General features: G+C 50.8%; 1 protein-coding gene and 1 long non-coding RNA gene across 10 annotated transcripts in view; one reads left to right on the plus strand and one right to left on the minus strand.

Annotated features, from left to right (window-relative positions):
* Positions 1-4014, minus strand: part of ZNF618 (zinc finger protein 618) — a 153005-nt gene extending 148991 nt beyond the window's left edge. For all 9 annotated transcript variants that reach the window (XM_063174587.1, XM_063174584.1, XM_063174585.1 and 6 more), the window contains exon 1: positions 3963-4014. In XM_063174587.1, the coding sequence (XP_063030657.1) occupies positions 3963-4010 (48 nt within the window). In that variant the 5' untranslated portion in view covers positions 4011-4014. The remainder of the gene's footprint in view (positions 1-3962) is intronic.
* A 4665-nt stretch (positions 4015-8679) lies between these two features.
* LOC134428116 (uncharacterized) lies at positions 8680-19744 on the plus strand. Its single transcript, XR_010030323.1, has 3 exons — positions 8680-8769; positions 10579-10686; positions 19639-19744. It is a non-coding gene; the product is annotated as an uncharacterized LOC134428116 (long non-coding RNA).
* Positions 19745-20314: the final 570 nt, after the last annotated feature.

Consider the following 20314-nt stretch of genomic DNA (forward strand, 5'->3'; position numbering starts at 1 on the left):
CCAGCCCCTGCCCTGCCCAGACCTCCCAGCAGCCCCAGCCTGGGCACCCCTGGCAGCGCTGCCCAAAGGCTCCTGGAGCTCTGGCAGCCTCGGGGCCGTGCCCATTCCCTGGGCAGCCTGGGCAGTGCCAGCACCCTCTGGGGGCAGAGCCTTGCCCTGAGCTCCAGCCTGAGCTGCCCTGGCACAGTAGGCACAAATCCTGACTCTGTATCAGCATGACTCTTAGAGCAGGTTTCAACCCTCCCCCCTGCAAAATAAAATTAAAATTAAATTAATCTAATTTTTAGAACACTAATTCCACTCTAATTTCACTCCTGCACTTGCATAATTGCAAACTTGACTGTGCCACGTGACTGCACCCGTGAACTGAACTATTCCCAGCGTTGCATTATGGCAGTGATATATATTTAAATTATCCTGGAGTCATGCAATAACCTCCCAAGGTTTTATATGGCATTTGTATAAATATTATCTACTACTTTAATAATATTATGTCTGTTTTCATTCTGGGATGAAAATATGTCACTGAAAATGAGGTCCTGGAAATTTTTCTTTTTTAAAAAATACATTTCAGTTATGTCACAAGAAATCTGTTGGTATCACTCAGCTGAGCTCCCTCCCTCCCCTTCCCCTTCCAGGCTGCCAACAGCAATTTTGAAAAGGATAAAATATTGATCAACTTTCCAGAAGAAAAAAAAAAAGGGGGGAAAAAAAAATCCCCCTGAAGGCAGACTGCAATGAAAAATTATGAAATCTTTTCCAGGCAGGAGCAGGTTTGTGCTGGAAGGAGAGGCAGAAAGGTGAGATTCAGACCCATTAGAAGGAGCTGGTGCTGGAAAGCTGCAGCTCCCCAGGGAGTTGAGGATGGGAAGGGTTGCAGCTCCCAGAGCATCCCCGAGCAGAGCACACGGGCTCGCCCCCGGCGCCGCAGAGCTCACACAGCACCCCCAGCACGGCTGGGAATCCTCCAGCCAGGCCTGCCCTGCTCTGCTGCACCAGAAACTCAAAAGGCATCACTGCCACACTGGGCACCGCGACCCCAGAAATGAGGCTTGCTCATTAATTTAATTAAAACGCAGCACCCATTGGTGCATCCCCCCCAAATCCCAAATCCCAAATCCACGGGGATGCTCCCCACATCTCCGGGAGTGTGGCAGGGCTAAGGAAAAGCAGCATCAAAAGGTCTGGTTCACAAGAGAAAAAAAATGTATGAAATCTTAAAATTAAAAAAAAAAAAAAAAAAATTTACAGCTAAACAGTTTGTTGGGGTACAATGATATTGTAGTAAAAGTTCTGGGGTGCAGCTCAAGGAAGGGAAATCTTGGAGGGTAAGAATATGGAAAAGCCACCAGGCTACAGCTTCCTGGATGAAACCATGAATAAAATATTCTCTGGGATTGTTTAATCCAATTTGGAGCATTGTGTGTAATTTTTACCCAGATGTGGCACCCGGCTCTAAGTGCTCCACTGCCGGGCTGGCACCGGCCTCCCGCTCCATTGCATTTCCATTATTTGCTAAAAAAGGGATTCAGGAAGAGGGTGGGTCCCCTTCGGGGGGGCTGGGGGCAAATAAATGCAAAAATAAAAATATGGAGTTGACATTTCAGAGTATTTCTTCCTCCACCCAAGAGTTATCCTGCTTTGCAAATTTTTTCCATTTCCCCCCCCCCTTTGAAAAACTCAAAACATGAAACAAATAAAGGGGAGAAAAGTGAAAACAGCCCCCAAGCCCTGAATTCACCAGCCATTCCATTCTGATTTCCATCAAATATCAAATTACACGGAAGAGAAAATCAAAACCAAACAAAAAACCAAAATTAAAAAAAAAAAACTTTTCAGGGTTTTGAGATTCAAAATTAAAAATTCATTCTGGTTTGAAATTTAATTTTATTTTGTGCAGCACCCAGATTTCAGCCTTTACTAGTGGGTGCCCGGCAGCTCCAGAAATTCACTTTGGAGTTTAAAAATTTAAAAATGCTTTTTTTAAAAAAGAAAAAAAAAAAAAAAAATCCAAACTGCTGCAGCTGTGGAGCCAGCCATCTTGCTATTTTGTCCCCATTTTAGAGAGGATACTGTGTCAAGGTTGGTAAAACTCAATGTTGACCTAATCTTTCCTTTCCTCTCCCTCCCCCACTTTTGGGTGGAAAGGCCATGTAGCTCTCCTAGATTGCTTTTTTCTTGAAACAATGCATGTTTCAGTGCTCTTTTGTTATTTATTTTTAAAAAGATCAATACCAAGACCCCAGTATTCAAGGGCAACCCTACAATAATAAACCAGTGTGTGCACAGTCCAGAACTCGCAGGCACTCTGTAACAGCAAAATAATAGGGATAGGACAGCATTTAAAACAAACAAACAAACAAAACAATTAAGAAAAACCCCACCAAAAATAATAATGAAAAAAAAAAATTTCAATTCAAACTCCAGCAAGGCTTTAACAGTCAAGGAGAAAAAGGATTTTGAAATTGTGAAAAATATCATGGCTGAGCCCTTTAAAGGCACTTCAATTTGAAAAAAAATGAAAATCACAAAATCTGCAATTATTTTTTCACAATATTGTTAATTATGCATATTCATAATATCATGGCGGACCTTATAATAAACCTGTGTAAATATTAGATTTATGTGAGCCATAGGACATGGAGTTATTACAGTGTGTTTAAAAAAAGAAGGGGGAAAAAAAACCTAAAAACCATAGTATGGAAATTTTCTTCTCTACAAAAGAAGTAGGAAATTAAATGCTGGAAACTGTTTTAATTATGCCAGGAGAAACCATCCAAAAAGCCAAGAAATTCTAAAATAAAACTGACATTCGACTCTTAATTTTGCTTGTCCTCGTGTTTTCTTGGACTGTGTTTAGAACCTCATTGTTTAACAGCAGTTTTGCATGAAATCCAAAATCACAAAAAAAAAAAAAAAAATTTTGGGTGTGTCCACAGCAAATTTTCTGGGTTCTTCATTTTCCTGCAAAACTCCTCATTTCAAACAAAATAACTTTATAAGCACTGCAGCAAAAAGGAAAAAAAAATGAACCCTGAGTTTTGGCAGAGCTTGCTGCACAAGTTCAAAATTACAATGAAGCCCAATTCCTAATTGCTCCGGAACAGCAATTCTCCCACTTTCCCAAACTAATCCCTCCCTGCAGCTCACCCGGGGGGGCCCACCAAAAACTTGACTCACTTTCCTTTCCCAGCACTCTGCTGCTCCCAGGCTCCGTTTTTCTCCAGAAAATGGGGGTGGAGGGAGAAAAACCTGAATTCATTCAAATTCCTGTTTAATTTTCATTTCCATGAGCTGGGCTTTGGCTCCAAAAGGACAAACACGAAATTTACGGGGGGCTGCGGAAGCTGCCGGAGGAACCCCAGCATAGGGGATCCAGCCCCAACTTTCTGGGAAAAAAATTTAGAAATAGCAGAATATTTCCTTTTTTTTTTTTTTTTCAATTTTAATTTTTTTTTTATTTACGAAATAGTCTCCTCTAGGTGGCGTCGTTTTAATGGAAAAAAAAATGGGGGGGAAAAAAAAAAACAAAACGTTCCGGAGGAAAAATTAGGAGAAGGAGGAAAAAAAAAATTTAAAACAAAAAAAAAAAAAAAAAAAAAAGAAAGAAGGAAAAGAAAAAGAAAAAGGGCCGGGAAGGGGCGCGGGGTGCGGAGCGCGGCGGGGCCGGGCCGGGCCGGGCCGGGGTGCGGGGCCGGGCCGGGCCGAGGGGCGGCTCGTCCCCGACATGGCTGCTGAGCTCCGCTTTGTTTTCCGCCGGTCCGAGCGGCCGCGGGCTCCGGCACCGCGGGGTCCGAGGAGCCGCGGCCGGCGCTGCCCCCGCGCACTGCGCCAAAGCGCCGCCGGGGCTCCGCGACGGGGCGGCTGCGGCTGCCGCCCTCCCTCCTTCCCTTCCCTTCCGTTCCCTTCCTCCCCGCTCCCTCCGCCTCCCCCCGGGGACACGCCGCCCGGCCGCCGCGTACCTGCGCTGCCGCCGCCGCCGCCGGAGCGGAGCCGTCCGGCTGGTTCATGGGGCTGGGGCGGGAGCAGGCGAGCCCCGCGCCGCCGCGGCCTGCGATCCGCCCGCCGCGCACAAAGCCGCCGCCGCCGCCGCCGCTGCCTCCTTTCCGCCCTCCCAGGAGCGGCGAGTGGGGGCGATGCCCCCGCTGCGCGGGTGGGCGGCTCGCCGGGCTGCTGCAGCCCCCCTTCCCCCCGGGGCATGGGCCGGGGCGGCCGCCGCGGGCACGGGCGCTGCCGCTAGCGGCGCGGCGCGCAGGGCTGGGCGGGCGCCTCCCGCTGCCGAGCCCGCGCCGCCGCCATCACGAGCCGCTCTGGGGGCAGCTCCAGCCGCAGCGCGCTCGCAGCCGGCGGCGCCGGGAGAAAGGGGCTGAGTCTGGCCCGGCGCGGGAGCCCCGCCGCCCGCCCGGCCGGCCCCGCGCTGCCCTCCGCCCCCGCGCCGGGCACCGCGCAGCCCGGCCCGGCCCGGCCCGGCCGCCGCCCGGCGGGCGCGGGGCCGCTCGGCGCCGTGGGGCCGCTCCGCGCTGCGGCGCCCCCCGGGAGGTGTCCCGCGGTGGGTGGGTGTGCGGCGGGATGCGGGCTGCGGACCCGGGCCCCGCGGAACCCGGCCCCAACCCGGGCTGGGCAGGGGGCGAGAGCCCGGCCGCTGGGAGCTGCGGGCACAGCCCGGGTCCCGCACGGCTTCCCCAGGCCTCGCACCCCTCATACACCTCACTGAGCACGTGGGGAAGGGTCCAGGGACGAAGCGGCATCCGAGGGGACGCGGGGTGAGAGGGGACAGAGGGCCCGCCAGAAGGGACACGAGAGGACCGCTGGAGCTGGGTCAGGGAGGGTCAGGTTGGAGAACAGGGCAAGGCTCTGCCCCCAGAGGGTGCTGGCACTGCCCAGGCTGCCCAGGGAATGGGCACGGCCCCGAGGCTGCCAGAGCTCCAGGAGCCTTTGGGCAGCGCTGCCAGGGGTGCCCAGGCTGGGGCTGCTGGGGTGGCTGGGCAGGGACAGGGGCTGCACTCGGTGATCCTTGTTGGTTTCTTCCATCTCAGGAAAGTCTGTGATTCCATGATTATCCGAATGGCTTGGGCAGCATCACCCCCTGCCTCCTGTCCCCCAACTCTTTCTTTCCCCCACAGCACACCCAGGGCTGAAATCACCCCCTGCCCTTCTAGCCTTGAAGCTCCCAGCTCTTGGTCCTCTCATGTTTGAGAGTTCTTTTGCCACAACACAAAACAGGGGAAAGCCTTTCTCTACCCTCACACAAAACTCATCCCGACACCCTCCACAAAGAGCTTCTCCTCACCACGTGCTCACAACACTCATTGCTGCTCAGCAAACTTTCTTAATTTCGTCAGCAAACTTTGTTAATTTCCTCCAAAAAGAAAGGCAAAAAAATCAGTGCTTTTCTTCCCCTGGAAAGCACACAGCATTAACTATAAACATAATTACATCTCATACATACCTGGTGTTTTCTTCCTTGTGAAGCAGTGCCAAAAATAGTTATTAATAGTATTAATAAAATAATCTGAACTTGTGAATTTTCCTGTCCCAGCCCATGAAACCGTCTTTCCCAAGAGCTCCACAAAACCAAGGATTTGTAGAAAGCCAAATGCTGATTTTGCTCTTGTTGCCCAGCCTAAAGATATCTTCAAAGATATTGCAAAACACAGATTTATTTTTCTTAATATCTTTTATGCAGATTTCATTCCAAATTGCTGTACGGTCAGATAATGTAATTAGAGAGCTAAATAAAAACAAAGGGGCAGGGGAATTGGTGGAGACGTTGGGCAAGGGAAGATGTTTTCTGAATGAGCTTAGAAGGGATGTGGGAAGTCAAGAGCAGAAACCACTCACGAGGTTTCAGCCCCAGAGCTGGCATGAAGCACAGCCAGAAGGAATCCCCCGTGGAGCAGACTAAAGCAAAATTTGGTGTTTAACAAATGTTTGAGGAGGGTTTGGGGGAAAATGCTGTTTTGACACGGAGTTTGCAGGATGGGGAGAAGCTTGGAGATATCCTCAACATCACTGTGTCTTTGGAAACCTGTCACTGACCTCCAAAAGCCTGAAGATAAAAGATGCCTGCCCCGCTGTGTCCCTGGTGGCTGAGGGCACATTTCAAGCCATCCCTGGGTGCTTTGGAGCATCTTCAGCACTGGAGAACCCATCACAGCTCATGGTGACTTGGCCAACCATTCGTCACCTTCTCACTTTGAGCCTGACCCTGTTTTGCTTCCATTTGATCCATTTTTAACATGGAAAAGCCTCCTGCCTCCCATGTCCACGATAAATCAAACCTTCACCTTCCTTGGGGACCCTCTTCCCTCTGGAAGGACAAGGTTTGAGCTGTCCAAGCTTCCTCAGGCCAAACCTTGCATTTCTTCAGGCGTTGGAGACAGAATAGATGCAGAAAAGGAGTGCCAACTGTGAAACTCACAGAGACCCCAAGCAGATCTTCTCTGCCATGTGTGTTTTTGCAATGGCTTTGCAGTCTGCTTTGACTGCTCAGCAAACACAGGTGTCACTCTGGGTGGAGGGGTTGAGGGTCCACAGGGAAGAGTTCCCAGTTCTGGTCAGATCTCAGAGTTCAAAGCCTCCCTCCTGAGGGATTTGGCTGCTGGTTGGTCCTGGCTTTGTGAAACCACCTCAGAATCCTCCTGTGTTCCTGCTGCCAATCTCGTGCTGTTTAGACACAACAAACACCATAACTGGTGACCTCTCCTGCCTGAGGGACAGCCCCTTCTCCTCTGATGGGGTGAGGTCCGATGCAGAAATTCTGCAAGTCAAGAAATTCTTGATTAGGAAACTTCTATGGATTAGGTCTGGGAAATTCCAAGTGTGTTTTATTCCTGGCAGAGTGAGATCACTCAGGCTGAAGTCCCTTCTGATGAGGTGACCTGTTTGGGACAGATTTTTTAGTCTTGCCACTCCAATAGCATCCAATGGGCTCCTCTGTACTGACTGGTACCAAATTTTGCCTTTGTCTCTCAGAACTTCCTCATGATTAGTGACCAAAGCCTGAAAACCCACATCCTTATTCTGAAGTGCCCTCAGACCTTTCCTGGGTAACAGCAACTGACAGGCTCATTGCAGCCAGGAGCTCTCCAGACCACATTTCAGAACACGCTTTCCAAGAAAGGTCAATCACTTTTCTTACTCCAGTTTCAGGTGTCTGCAGGCAGAGAGGACAGCTCACACCTCTGTGGGATTCCCAGCCCAGAAAGGTTGAATTCCTCCTGGGACATCTGTGTGGCACTGGGCTTGCCAGAGGTAACTCAGTGACTTCTCCCTCCTTTCTTACCCTTAAGATGAAGCAGCAGCAATGCTTTCACCTTTCCAGGGAAGCTCTGTAGTCATCTCAAACTGGGAATGCCATCCTGGTAGGACATCCACCTCCCATGAGCTGGTAAAGGTGTCCTGGCTGCAATAATCCCAAGTGATAATATGATCAAAGATTATGACAATGCCCATACATGCAAGGGCTGGTTTTGCAGGCTTGAGAATCTTTTACTGTGCTGTATTCTCCTGTATTCCCCACAGGCTGTTTGTAAGGCAGGCAGCACTAACAGTTGCTACTCTGTGTGAGTGTCAGAGCCTGCACAGCATCCATCCCAAGGTGATGGAGTGTCCTGGACTTTGCTCTCTGCAGCCTGGACTTCTGCTTGAGCTGTGGGGTCAGGGATGGTGGTAGCGGGGACAGCTGCTGGGCAAACGAGTCAGGGGCAGATGTCAGCCCCTGGAAGGTCATTGCAGTCCACAGCTAACTCCATTTTGGAAAAGTTGGGAGGTTTAGGTTGGGTATTAGGAAAAGGTTCTGCCCCCAGAGGGTGCTGGCACTGCCCAGGCTGCCCAGGGAATGGGCACGGCCCCGAGGCTGCCAGAGCTCCAGGAGCCTTTGGGCAGCGCTGCCAGGGGTGCCCAGGCTGGGGCTGCTGCGGGGGCTGGGCAGGGACAGGGGCTGTATTGATGATCCTTGATCCCTTTCCATCTTAGGATATTCTGTGATTCTATGAAAGCTCACCTGAGAACAAAGATACAACACAGTGGAGACAAAGCCCAGCGAGGTGATGGGGATCCTGCATAAGGTACTCGTGCTGATTCCAGCGAGGAGCCTCTCTGTGGGCTGTGTGCTCAGTAGTCTGGAGGAGGAAATTATTGGTAGCAGTCTCCCTAAGTAAATCTAGAGCTCACAATCCCCTTCATCCATCACAGCATTCAGACATCTGGGCCAAAGGTTATCCCTGAGGGATGTGGGGTTCCCTCTGATCCAATGCCCACTCTGAAGTTTGGAATCTGTGCCCAAAACGCTGAGGTTGAACCCCGTGCTGGGGCAAAACGCTGAACACTCCTCATCACTGCTATAAATAAGGAAGAGTCGGCAAACCACAGTCAGGAAATGGCCAAAGGACTATTTATAATCACTGCTATCTGCAAAGATATTTGTGAGACCAGCAGAAAAAAATAAATCCCCACTTCACTCTTCCTGACCCCGTCGCCGTCTGTTTGCTTCGCTCTGAGGCATTAAAGCTCATCAGAAGTGTTTGCCAATGGTTGTACAGAAAGGAAGTGTTGGATTGTATTTGTTCTTGTCAGCACTGGGCTGCTCCTTCCTTTTCCAGCTGTGGTCACTCTCATCCCCTCCTTTGCCAGGACCATGTGCACCCTGAGCACTCGAAAGATCTGCACCAGTGTGAGCTGCAGCACAGACCGGGGATCTCTGCAATGGGCTGAATGCACTGAAAACCAACTGTGGGCAACAGGAGCTCCAAAAGCATTCAGATTCAGGTACAAAATCTTTCCCTCAACAATTAATAAGTCCTTCAAGTGCATCAAAGCCTTGTCAGAAATCGGCTGAGTGGTTGGGATGGGCTCTGTTTGGATGATGCCAATAAAGCCATGTCCTGGGGAAACTCCAGGGAGAGCCCCTGCCTCTGATTGTGGAGCTGATGGTGAGAGCTGGGATGCAGGTGGGGCTTTGCTCCTCCTGAGCAAAGAGGCTGGAGCTGTGCAGGGCTCAGTACGCAGCTGAATTTCAGGAGCAAATGCCAGGGTGTGGGAGCATTTACAAGCATGTGAGCGTGTATTTTACCTATATAAAACAAGAAACCTTTGGTTTTAAAAGCATTAGGGTTGTATAAACATGACACTCTCCAGAGCAAACTACAAAGCAATAAAATCCCAAACCATGGGACACCTGTTCCCCACTATTTAATGACCACACAACACATTTCTGCTGACAGGGAGAGGTTTATTGCAACAACAAAGAGCTTCCTTCTACCTCCAGCAAATAATGAAATGGTCACCTCCTAGTGTTGGAATTTACCCTGCTTTTACCTTGGAGCATCTTCCAGTGCCTGAAGGGGCTCCAGGAGAGCTGGAGAGGGTCTGGGGACAGGGGATGGAGGGACAGGACACAGGGAATGGCTCCCACTGCCAGAGGGCAGGGCTGGGTGGGATATTGGGAATTGGGAATTGTTCCCTGTGAGGGTGGGCAGGCCCTGGCACAGGGTGCCCAGAGCAGCTGTGGCTGCCCCTGGATCCCTGGCAGTGCCCAAGGCCAGGCTGGGCAGGGCTGGGAGCACCTGGGACAGTGGGAGGTGTCCCTGCCATGGCAGGGGTGGCACTGGATGGGCTTTAAGGCCCTTGGAGCCCAAACCAGTCTGGGACTCTGCCTGGAGGTGCAGGACAGCAGATCCTCACTTGTGGGTTCACCAGGGGGGGTTGCAGCTGCAATTGTTTGGCCACCTGCCCTTATGGCAGGAGGATGCTCAGAGCTCCCCTGCCCTCCCAGGGGCCACACTGGAGGTGATGTTGGGGTGCTGGAGCTGCTGGCAGAGCTTGTGCAGCTCTGCTTTCCTGTGTCTGAGAAATACATGCTGGACTGAGGGAGAACACTGGGAGGAAGAAGCCCCTGAGAGCTGCCCCAGCCTGGCTGAGAAGCCTCAGGGACATTCTGGGCTGGCACATGAGGCAGGGCTGTGTGCTTGGGCACAGCTCAGCCCACAGCTGTGTTTGCCAGGAAAAAGGTGTCCAAGAAAATTCCGACATGGAAGCAAAGAACCTTAATAAATGGGATTTAAATAATAGATTTAGCTGAAAATCCCCAGAAGACGGACTTTTTATCCACACATCAGGTGCTGTAAGCTTAGAAAAAGATAACAAAGCATTCCTCAGACAGAAAAGGTTGAATTTCTGCTTTAATTGAAAAATCATATGTGGTTTTGATACTCCTAGAGAGATGTTATGTTAAGAAGTAGTTTATACTGAGAGATGTATCATCACTATTTTGGGGTAAATTAGATTAAAGTGATTTGCAGTTATCCCCATGCTAAGCAGTATAAAGGGAAGAAATGGGAAGTTAAAGTTGTACTTAGGAGAAGTGCTGGCAGTTTGCTGAGGAAATCCTGACTCGGCTCTGCCTTAACAGGCAACTGTCAGCTCAGTATTAGAGAGGAATTGTAGCTTTCTGGACCCATAATCAGATTCATCTGTCTCTTCTTTACAGTGGCATGGCAGAGCAGAATTAAGAATATTTGCATGCCTTAAACTGAGTCTTTCTGCTTTAATTGTGTAATTATGGAAATCACTATTTAGGGATCCATGCTGAATTCTGCACTTGAGGCAGGCACACAATCCCCTCGTTAAAGAGTGCTCCCTGCAAAATCCCAGCATCCAGCATGGAGTGTGCAACACATGTCCTGGGTATGTATTTGCAATTTCATTAATTAACTTATCAGTTCAAACTAATTAAAAATTGGTTCTTTAACAAATCTAATACATTGTGGCAGACCTGTCTTTTTTTTTTTCCTGAAGATCCTATTAGCAGAGTAATGCAGACCCTGCAACCTTCCTGTGTAATTAATACTCACGGAAATCTTACGTATGAATTTCACTGGCAGAATTTATTTGACAATGGTCTCTTACGAGATTACACTTCATAACTGGAAGTTTATTAAGCAAGGCTCGTTTGCAGGGTTTTCCTTCAGTTTCCTATAAGGATTTGCCTCCCTTCCAGCCCTTGTGGTCCGGTGTCACTGGGGCTCTCACACTGCTCTGCTGGGGTGAAGCAGAGAGCTTGGGAGGGTTGTACCAACAGGAAGCAGCCACACACATGGGAGAGTTGGTCCACAAGCCATGGGTTGACTAACAAGCATAAACTTGTCTTTTAAATTCATTATAACCTCTTTAGTTCATCTCTTGTGGGCCATGGGGCGGGAGGATGAAGAAGAGAAAAATTTCCTGGCTGTTTGTCAGCATCACAAACAGAATATACTAAATAATACATGACTGAGTGGTGTGATTAATTTTATTTGCACTCTCAAACCATGCACTCCCAGCTTCCCTGTGTGTGAGTAATGTGTCCCTGCCAGACACACGCCAGGAGAGCCCTTTGAGCCGCCCCACCGCAGACAGCATCACCCCAAAACCACCCCACAAACTTCCCTGGGCTCAGGCAAGACAAAGAGCCTGACCAGAATGTAAAGTGCTGTCATTTGTAATCCTGCCACAGCTGCTGACCCACCTCGGGTTAGTCTGAGTCGTGCCCAAGCCAGTTGTGCAAGGAAACCGTGGATCCTCACGAAGGGCACTCAGGAAAACTAAAACTGGGCATTTCTCTGGCACTGGTAATTACAAACAGTGGCTGACACAGCTCTCACTCAACATCAGCAGAGCACTGAGCTCTGCACCCCCTCAGAGATGAACTGAGAATTAAAACAAGGTAAAATTGAGTAAGCAGGAAAGGGCACGTTTAAAAATGCATTTTAAAACGGAAGGTGGCGGCGTGTGGCTGTGCTGAGCTCTGGTAAAGAGTGTCCCACTCCCTCCCCAGGAGCAGATCTGGTGGCCCCAGGACAGAGCAGCCCCTTGGGCACCCGGAGCCCCTGGCTGCCAGCCCCTCCTGCCGCGCCTCCGCTCGTAAATTAACAAACTGCAAATACAACATTAAATAATAGCAAATGCATCCTCACAAACAAACAAATAAATATTTCCAGTGCTTTATTAATAGAATTTTGACAGCTTCATTAGGTTGGTGAAATTTCAAGATACTTAATGAAATAATGCTTCATCCCTTGGCTTGTGATATAAATTCTAATGAAATGCGCAATTCCAATTCATCCCCAACAAACTGTGATGCTCTGCTCACAAGGCACTATCATACTGCCAAGGTTTTTATTTCCCTGACATTATGATCTTAACAATTTTATTGTAACAGTTGGAATGGTAGTGCCTAATAAGTTAAACAGCAGAATAAAAGTTCCCTCTAGAAGGAAAAAAAAAGAGAAGTATATGTTTAGGTGGAAGAGACTTCAGAACAGATTATGGGTTGTTTTATATTCTAAATATGACACATTAATATCTACTCATTTAATACTGTAATTTTTTAACGTTCTTTTCACTGAAAGATGATCTTTATTTCTCTGAAAATTGCCTGGTGGAATCCCCACTTGTGCAAATGATAAGTGACTGCTGCACACCACGAGCTAAATGCTCCAGAGCTCAGTGGAGCTGCCCTTAAATGAACAAAGTAAATGGAAAAAAAATTAAGTAGAATTAATATTATTAAAGATAATAATATAAATTATTAGTAGTATTCTATTAAGGTCAGATTAATCCCACTACAATTCAATTGGAATAATACGTGCAATTTATGCAATCACAAATGTTTTAACATTTAAATTACCTTTCTGGCATTCTGGAAAGCTGCATTTTGCATTCCAGAGCAAGGCGAGCCCTGCCCGGAGCGGAGCGCGGATCCCCGGCCCGGCAAACCCCGAGCGCGGAGCGGCTCCGGCCCCCTCTAGGGGCTGCAGGCCGAAGGGAGCCCAGAGCTCACCGTGCCCGGGGGAGACCGCTCCGGGAAAGCCCAGAGCCCCGCCGGGCCTGGAGGGGCTTCGGGAGAGCTCAGAGCCCCGCCGGAGCCTGGAGGGACCCCGGAGAGCCCAGAGCCCCGCCGGGCCTGGAGGGGCTTCGGGAGAGCCCAGAGCCCCGCCGGGCCTGGAGGGGCTTCGGGAGAGCCCAGAGCCCTGCCGGGGCCCGGAGGGGCTTCGGGAGAGCCCAGAGCCCCGCCGGGCCTGGAGGGGCTTCGGGAGAGCCCAGAGCCCTGCCGGGGCCTGGAGGGGCTCCGAGAGAGCCCAGAGCCCCGCCGGGCCCGGAGGGGCTTCGGGAGAGCCCAGAGCCCTGCCGGGCCTGGAGGGGCTCCGAGAGAGCCCAGAGCCCCGCCGGGCCCGGAGGGGCTTCGGGAGAGCCCAGAGCCCTGCCGGGGCCCGGAGGGGCTCCGAGAGAGCCCAGAGCCCCGCCGGGCCTGGAGGGGCTCCAGGAGAGCTCAGAGCCCTGCCGGGGCCTGGAGGGGCTTCGGGAGAGCTGGAGAGGGACTGGGGACAGGGGATGGAGGGACAGGACACAGGGAATGGCTCCCACTGCCAGAGGGCAGGGTTGGATGGGATATTGGGAATTGGGAATTGTTCCCTGGCAGGGCGGGCAGGCCCTGGCACAGGGTGCCCAGAGCAGCTGTGGCTGCCCCTGGATCCCTGGCAGTGCCCAAGGCCAGGCTGGGCAGGGCTGGGAGCAGCCTGGCACAGTGGGAGGTGTCCCTGCCATAGAACAAGATGTCTTTCGGGTCCCTTGTCACCCAAACCATTCCATGATTCTGTTGTTCAGTCACCCTGTGGATGCTGAGTTTGGCCCCCCTTGGCTCTGGGCCCAGGGCACCTGAGGGATGGGGCCTTTCCTTTCCCTTCCCTTCCCTTCCCTTCCCTTCCCTTCCCTTCCCTTCCCTTCCCTTCCCTTCCCTTCCCTTCCCTTCCCTTCCCTTCCCTTCCCTTCCCTTCCCTTCCCTTCCCTTCCCTTCCCTTCCCTTCCCTTCCCTTCCCTTCCCTTCCCTTCCCGGCTGGGAGGGATGGGGACAGGCTGGATGGATGGGATGAGACCAATTCTAGCTTGTTCAACAAAGCAAAATGCCAGATTCTGCACTTTTTGGATCACAGCAACCCCAGTGCAGGGCTCCAGGCTGGGGCAGAGGGGCCTTTCCACCTTTTCCACTTGCTGGAGACACTGGAAGCTCTTTGAGACGCAGAGCATCTAATTTGTGCCAAGGTCCCCAAGGGAACCTCCTGATACTGTAGAAATGCAAATGAATGAGTAAGACAAGTAAAGTTTTGACTCAAAGGGGATTTTGTGGCTGGCTGTGGGTGCAGGATCCACCTTCACCCATTTTGCAGCACCGTGGTGGGACAGCTGTGGGCTTAAATACCATTCCCAGCCTTTGCAAGCTCCAGGGGCTGTTGTGCCAGGTGTGTGTGGGAACAGCATTCCATCACCTGGAGGGGCTCTGAGCCCTGTCACTGTCACACCTGGTGCTGACCTGTCCTCTCCTGGGGCCTGGATCTCAGGGACAAGGCCACTGCCCATGCCTGCCTCCCTCCTGAAGGAGAGCACAGGGTGGAAAACCTCTCCCCAAGCTCAGGTGACACTTGGACATGGCCAGAGAGGTGCTGGTGACACAGCTGTGGCATCATTGGGAGTGGGACCATCCTGCTTGCAGACAAACCCTGCATCCCACCCACGTGAGCTGATCCTGTTCTCTCCTTCATCGCTGCCTGCAAGGATGAGTGTGTCACAGGCTGCCAGGGCTCCAGCTCATCTCATAATGCTGCTTATACAAATAATCTCAGGTTTCCATTCAAAATAATCATGGTTTTGATGGCTTTCCCCCAGTGTTTGCAGCAGCAGGCCATGAGCCAGCAGCTGTCCCAGATAAGATCTACAGAGTAAGGGAGGGCAATTGGCCATCATTTTTAAGGACATTATTTTTGAACACTGTGAGAGCAGTGACAGAGGAGAGGCTCAGAACAAGGGCAGTTTGTGGCCTGGGTCAGCCCTGTGCCCAAAGGGGGGAAATGCTGGGTTTCAGCAAGCCCTTGCAGGATGCAATGGACAATTTGCTGCAGTGCCCCAAAGCCCTCAGAGGAAAAAGTCTCTTGCAGATTCTCTAAATTTAAGCTTCCTCCAATGCCCCGAGGAGTTTATGAGCTGCTTGACCAAGATAATGACACTCTGACATTTTTGGATCCTCTCGGTGACACTGTTATTAATTTTACTATCTAATTTTATCATTTTTATCATCTTTTTCATGTAGAAGCAGGGACCACAATTAGGGTTCTTTTTCTTGTTGATAATAACAGCTCTTATTTCCTATAACTCATCAGCCAGATTTTTCTTTAATGCATTTGGCTTCCCTTATCAATTTCCCACCACTCAGAAATGTTAAATTATCCTGATTACTAGTTTTTCTCTTTCCCCCCCACCTATTCTTTATGCACTGCTTCTTTTTCTAATTGCTGCTTTCATTTTCACCTAGAGAGATCTCAAAATCAAACACCATTCTTCCAAGATTATGTCACAAATAGAACTTTTTCGCCAGGTTGAGAATTCTTAGTGGGAACTTTTTATTTTTCACTCATTTACGTTCATGTTTATTTTTCTTCCCAGCGAGTTTCCCTCACTCTTTATTCAGCCTCCCAGATCCAGGGAGAAGCACCAGGTATATGTTACTGGTTGGGACTGTCTTTTATTATCCCATAATTAATGCAATCAGGTCATGATCACCGGTCTCCAGGCAACCACCGATTTCTAGTTCAGTGATCAATTCATCTTTATCCATCATAATAAGATCTAAAATAGAATTACCTCACGTTAGGTGCCATCTCTTTTGTGTTAGAAAATTATCATAGATAATTTTTAGAGATGCCACTGATGTTTTATTACTGCCTGCAGGAGGTCTCCAGCATTCACCTCCCACATCAATGTCCTGCAGAAAAGGAATTTCTTTGGGCACCCCATGGGCAGAGCCCCCAGCTTGGGGTGTGGTGGCACAAATGCAGGAAATAGAGAGAATTGCCACTTCTGTGGTGGAAGGGACCTGAAAGCTCCCTTCCCTTCCCTTCCCTTCCCTTCCCTTCCCTTCCCTTCCCTTCCCTTCCCTTCCCTTCCCTTCCCTTCCCTTCCCTTCCCTTCCCTTCCCTTCCCTTCCCTTCCCTTCCCTTCCCTTCCCTTCCCTTCCCTTCCCTTCCCTTCCCTTCCCTTCCCTTCCCACCCCTGCCATGGCAGGGACACCTCCCACTGTCCCAGGCTGCTCCCAGCCCTGCCCAGCCTGGCCTTGGGCACTGCCAGGGATCCAGGGGCAGCCACAGCTGCTCTGGGCACCCTGTGCCAGGGCCTGCCCACCCTCACAGGGACAAGTTTCCTCCTAACATCTAAGTTTCTCCTCTTTTAGTTTAGAACTGCCACCCCTTTTTCTATGTGCTCATGTAATCAGTCCCTCTCCTTTTCACAAACCCCCTTTAGCCCTGGCAGGGGCTCTGAGCTCTCTCTGGAGCTTCTCCTCTCCAGGTGAGCATCCCCAGCTCTCCCAGCCTGGCTCCAGCCCTGGAGCATCTCAGGTGTCTCCTCTGGATGTCTCCAGCGGCTCCAGGTCCTTGGTGCTCTGGGACCCAGCTCTGCAGTGGGATCTCACCTGAGCACAGGGGCAGAATCTGGGGGTCAGCCCAGCACGTGTTTGGCCTTCTGGGTGCCAGCACACACGGCCAGGGCAGGTCCAGCTTCCCCCCCAGGAACCCCCAGGTGCTGCTCCAGAGCTGCTCCCAGGGAGTTCTGGCTGTGCTCATGGCTGGGGTTGCCCTGACCCAGGTGCAGCCCTTGGTCCTATCAGACCTCATCATTTTCCCATGGGCGACCTCTTGATCTTGTCCAGGTCCCTCTGTGTGGTGTCCCCTCCATCAGGAGCGTCACTGCACCCTCAGCTCGGTGCCACCTGCCAGCCTGCTCAGCCTGCCCTCCATCTCAGTGTCTGTCCTTCTGTCATTTATGGCCAGAGGAGATATCCCAGCTATTCCTCCTCTTTATGTCTCTCCCTGTCTTGCTTCACACACTCCTGAGCTCCTGAATTTTTTTTTACAAAGAAGATCCTCCAGCCCCTCCTAAGGCTGTCCAGCTCATCCATCCCCCTGCCTGTGCAATTCCAGGGGAGCAGATACTGTGTCCCCACTGGAATGATATAGGGAATCCCATCCAGCCCATATGCAATTTTTTAAAGTTATAAAGATATTTGAAATATTTTTGGTCAATTAGAGTAATTCAGAATTTTGAGGAGTGTAATGAAAACTGGTGATTTAAGAAGTCAAGTTTATTGAATATGACTGACTCTTAAATCAACATTGTCATTATATTTCTGTCCCATTTTATTTCCTCTTGGTTGGTTTTAGGCTGAAAATAGACTGAATTCAGTTTTTCAGATGGCATCTTCTATCTGTGCAGATCCTGGGAAAGAACTCCTGGTCCTGCTTGGCACATTTCAATGGCATTGCAAGGGAGATGGTGAATAAATCTGTAACACTCAGTTCCACAGGGAGCCCTTGGGTGTCAGCAGCAGGGCTGGGGCAGAGTTGGTGCCTCCTGAGGACTGGGATTCATCCAGAGCTCTCTGGGCCAGTGGACAAGGGCACAGGAACCCTGAGGAGCAGCTGAGCCCTTTTGGGCTCTCCAGACTCCAGAAGGTTCCTCCAAGGCTGGTGGAGACCAACCTGCAGAGCTGCCATGAGCTCTGGCATTGCTGACAATCTGCAGAGTGCCCTGGCAGCCCTGGGGCAGGGCTGGACATCCTGGAGGGTTCCCTGTCCCTCCCAGGGTCTTCTCCAGCCTTGTGCTGCCTCAGTTCCTCGTGTTCCAATGGAAACACTAAAAATCAGCCTCTTGTGTGGGACTCTGCAAGGAAATGCTTTCAGACTGCCTGAGGTGAGGGAAGGAAAGCTAGCTGGATTGCAATAATTAGAATAATTATTTGAAAATCAATAGCTGTCTGAAACAGCAATCAATTAACCTGAAGACATTTCAAAATGAGATCTATACTGACTGGGCAACTGAAGCCCGAATAATGACTTGGAATTTGCTCTGGATAGCCTTAAATTATCTTTTGCCTTAGGTCCACTGCAGTCACAGCCACCCCTGATCACCCCCAGCCCTGTCCCTGAGGTGGCCAGCTCTGGGATGAAGGGAGCTTCCTCTTCCTCAGGGCTCTCCCAGGCCTGTCCCTGCACACAAGGCACTGGAGACACCCCTGCATGGAGAGAAGTTCTTAAAGCAGGGTGAGGATTTGCCTCCTTGTTCAACAGAAAAAACCCTGGAAAGAGATTGTAGGGCATCTGTCTTTGAAGCCCCAAAACAGGGGCAGGCTGGATCATGTTTACTGCAAAGCAGAGTTGTTTGGGGGGCTCCTGGAGGCAGATTGCATCCCACAGAGCCCTGGAGAATCATCTGGTTTATTTTTGAACTGTAGCAGCTTTCTAGGAAGGGATGACTATTACTGGGGGCTGTTTTCTCAGATTAAAAAAAAAATAATTAAAGATTTCACAAGTGTGACTTTCTGTGAACTGCCTGCATGAAAACTTCAACCCCAGCCTTTAAGATGTTCAGCAAAGCCCTGTCCAGAGCTCTCCCCTGGATCTGACTAGCCACCAAAGGCAGTGGAGAGGCAGAAGCAGCCCAGCAACCTCAGGCAGGGCCAGTTTTGGGCTGTCCATTGTGCTGCTGAAACTCCTTTTTCCCTTTGCTCAGTCCCTCGGGTGCTCCTGCCCTGTGCTCAGGTGCAGCTGCAGACAAAGCTCCCCACAGCCCATGGGACAGGACAGCTCCAGGGGTGACACCCTGCAGGGAAGGGATTCCTGCTCTGTGCTGAGCTCCTGGGTGCTTCAGGATCAGGGGTGGGGTATTAAAGCAGGGAAGGGGCAGGAGGAGCAGGATGGTGCCAGCTGCTCTGCAAGTGCAAGGAGCCCCTCACACTCCTCACCCTTTCACATCCTTCTCTTTTTCATTTAATTCCAGGAGAGAAAACACGGGGATGGACCAAAAGGAATGTTGCAGGGAGCATAATGTCCCCTCTAATCCAGCAAGCTGAATCAAATGAAGAGTTTTAACCCATTTTTTTGTGTAGATGGTCCCTGGTTAGTCCCTCAGCGTGTCCTCACGGCGTGAGTTATGGTGCAATAATTCACACTGAGCTGCATGGACAGCCCTCAGCTCCCAGCCTTGTGCCTGACACTGCTCCAGGCATGAATTATTGTCCTATAATTCACACCTTGTCATATCTTATTGCTGGAACATCCTCAAAATGACAAAGCTGGAGTCATTAAGGAGAAATTCAGTCAAAACTTGGCCAAGGGAGTTGATGGCAGGAAGGACCACGTACTTCAGACTGATGAGGAACAGCTGAGGGAGCTTGGGGGGCTCAGCCTGGAGAAAAGGGGAACTTTCTCACCCCTCCTAACTCTCTGACAGGAGGGGGCAGCCAGGGGAAGTCAGACTCTTCCCCCAAGTAACCAGTGACAGGACAGGGGGAAACGGCCTCAGGTTGCACCAGGGGAGGCTTAGGTTGGAAATCAGGGACAATTTGTTCACTAAAGGGTGCTCAGGTGTTGGCCCAGGCTGCTCAGGGCAGTGCTGGACTCAGCATCCCTGGAGGTGTTTGGAAAATGTGTGGATGTGACACCTGGGGACATGGGTTAGGGGTGACTGTGGCAGTGCTGGGTTGACGGTTGGATTCTATGACCTTAAAGCTCCTTTCTAACCTAAATGATTCTGTGATTTACCTGTCTCATTCAGGCTACACAGGAACAGCCCAAAGAATAAACACTGGGAAAGATCTGTGTCCATTCAATGCTTCATGTGTGTGACCATCCCGGGGGGAATTTCTCCAAGCAGAGAGATGGCTTTTCCAAACAGGATACCTGTGGTTCAGAGGTAGTGACCAGCAGGTCCATGAAAGTCTTTCCAGCTGTCTGGGTTCCCACGCAGACAAATAGTTTGCTTCAAGGGGATATTTGCAGGAAGAAGGTGCTCCCCAGGTAAGCAGGAGTCGGTAAAGCCCTTCACAGACCCAGCACAGATGTGTTCCTGTGCCCTGTATATCCTCCTCCTCCTCCTTTCCCTGCCCTAGGTTCCCAGAGAAGCATTGCTGTGTGCCAGGGCACAGCCCAAGGCCATGAGAGGGGAGAGGTGCAGCTTTGCCATCACTGTGTGCTGAGCCCCCTTCCCTCCCGCCCTGCAGCCCAGCTCCTTCTCAGCTGGATGGGGACAGGTGTCTGGTGCCACACCCTGGAAGGACACACAGACAGCTCCTGCCAACCTTGGGAAGGCACAAACCAGCCTGGCCCCAGAGCAGATTGGTTTTGTGCACCCTGAGCTCGTTGGAAGGCATCCCTTGAGATAAAAATTAGATCTGGGGGGAATGGCTGGGTTTGACAAGCACTGGTGGGCAGGTGGAGCCCCAGTAGGGCCT

This window comes from Melospiza melodia, chromosome 22 (assembly GCF_035770615.1).
Source record: "Melospiza melodia melodia isolate bMelMel2 chromosome 22, bMelMel2.pri, whole genome shotgun sequence".
In the NCBI taxonomy this organism is placed as follows: domain Eukaryota; kingdom Metazoa; phylum Chordata; class Aves; order Passeriformes; family Passerellidae; genus Melospiza; species Melospiza melodia.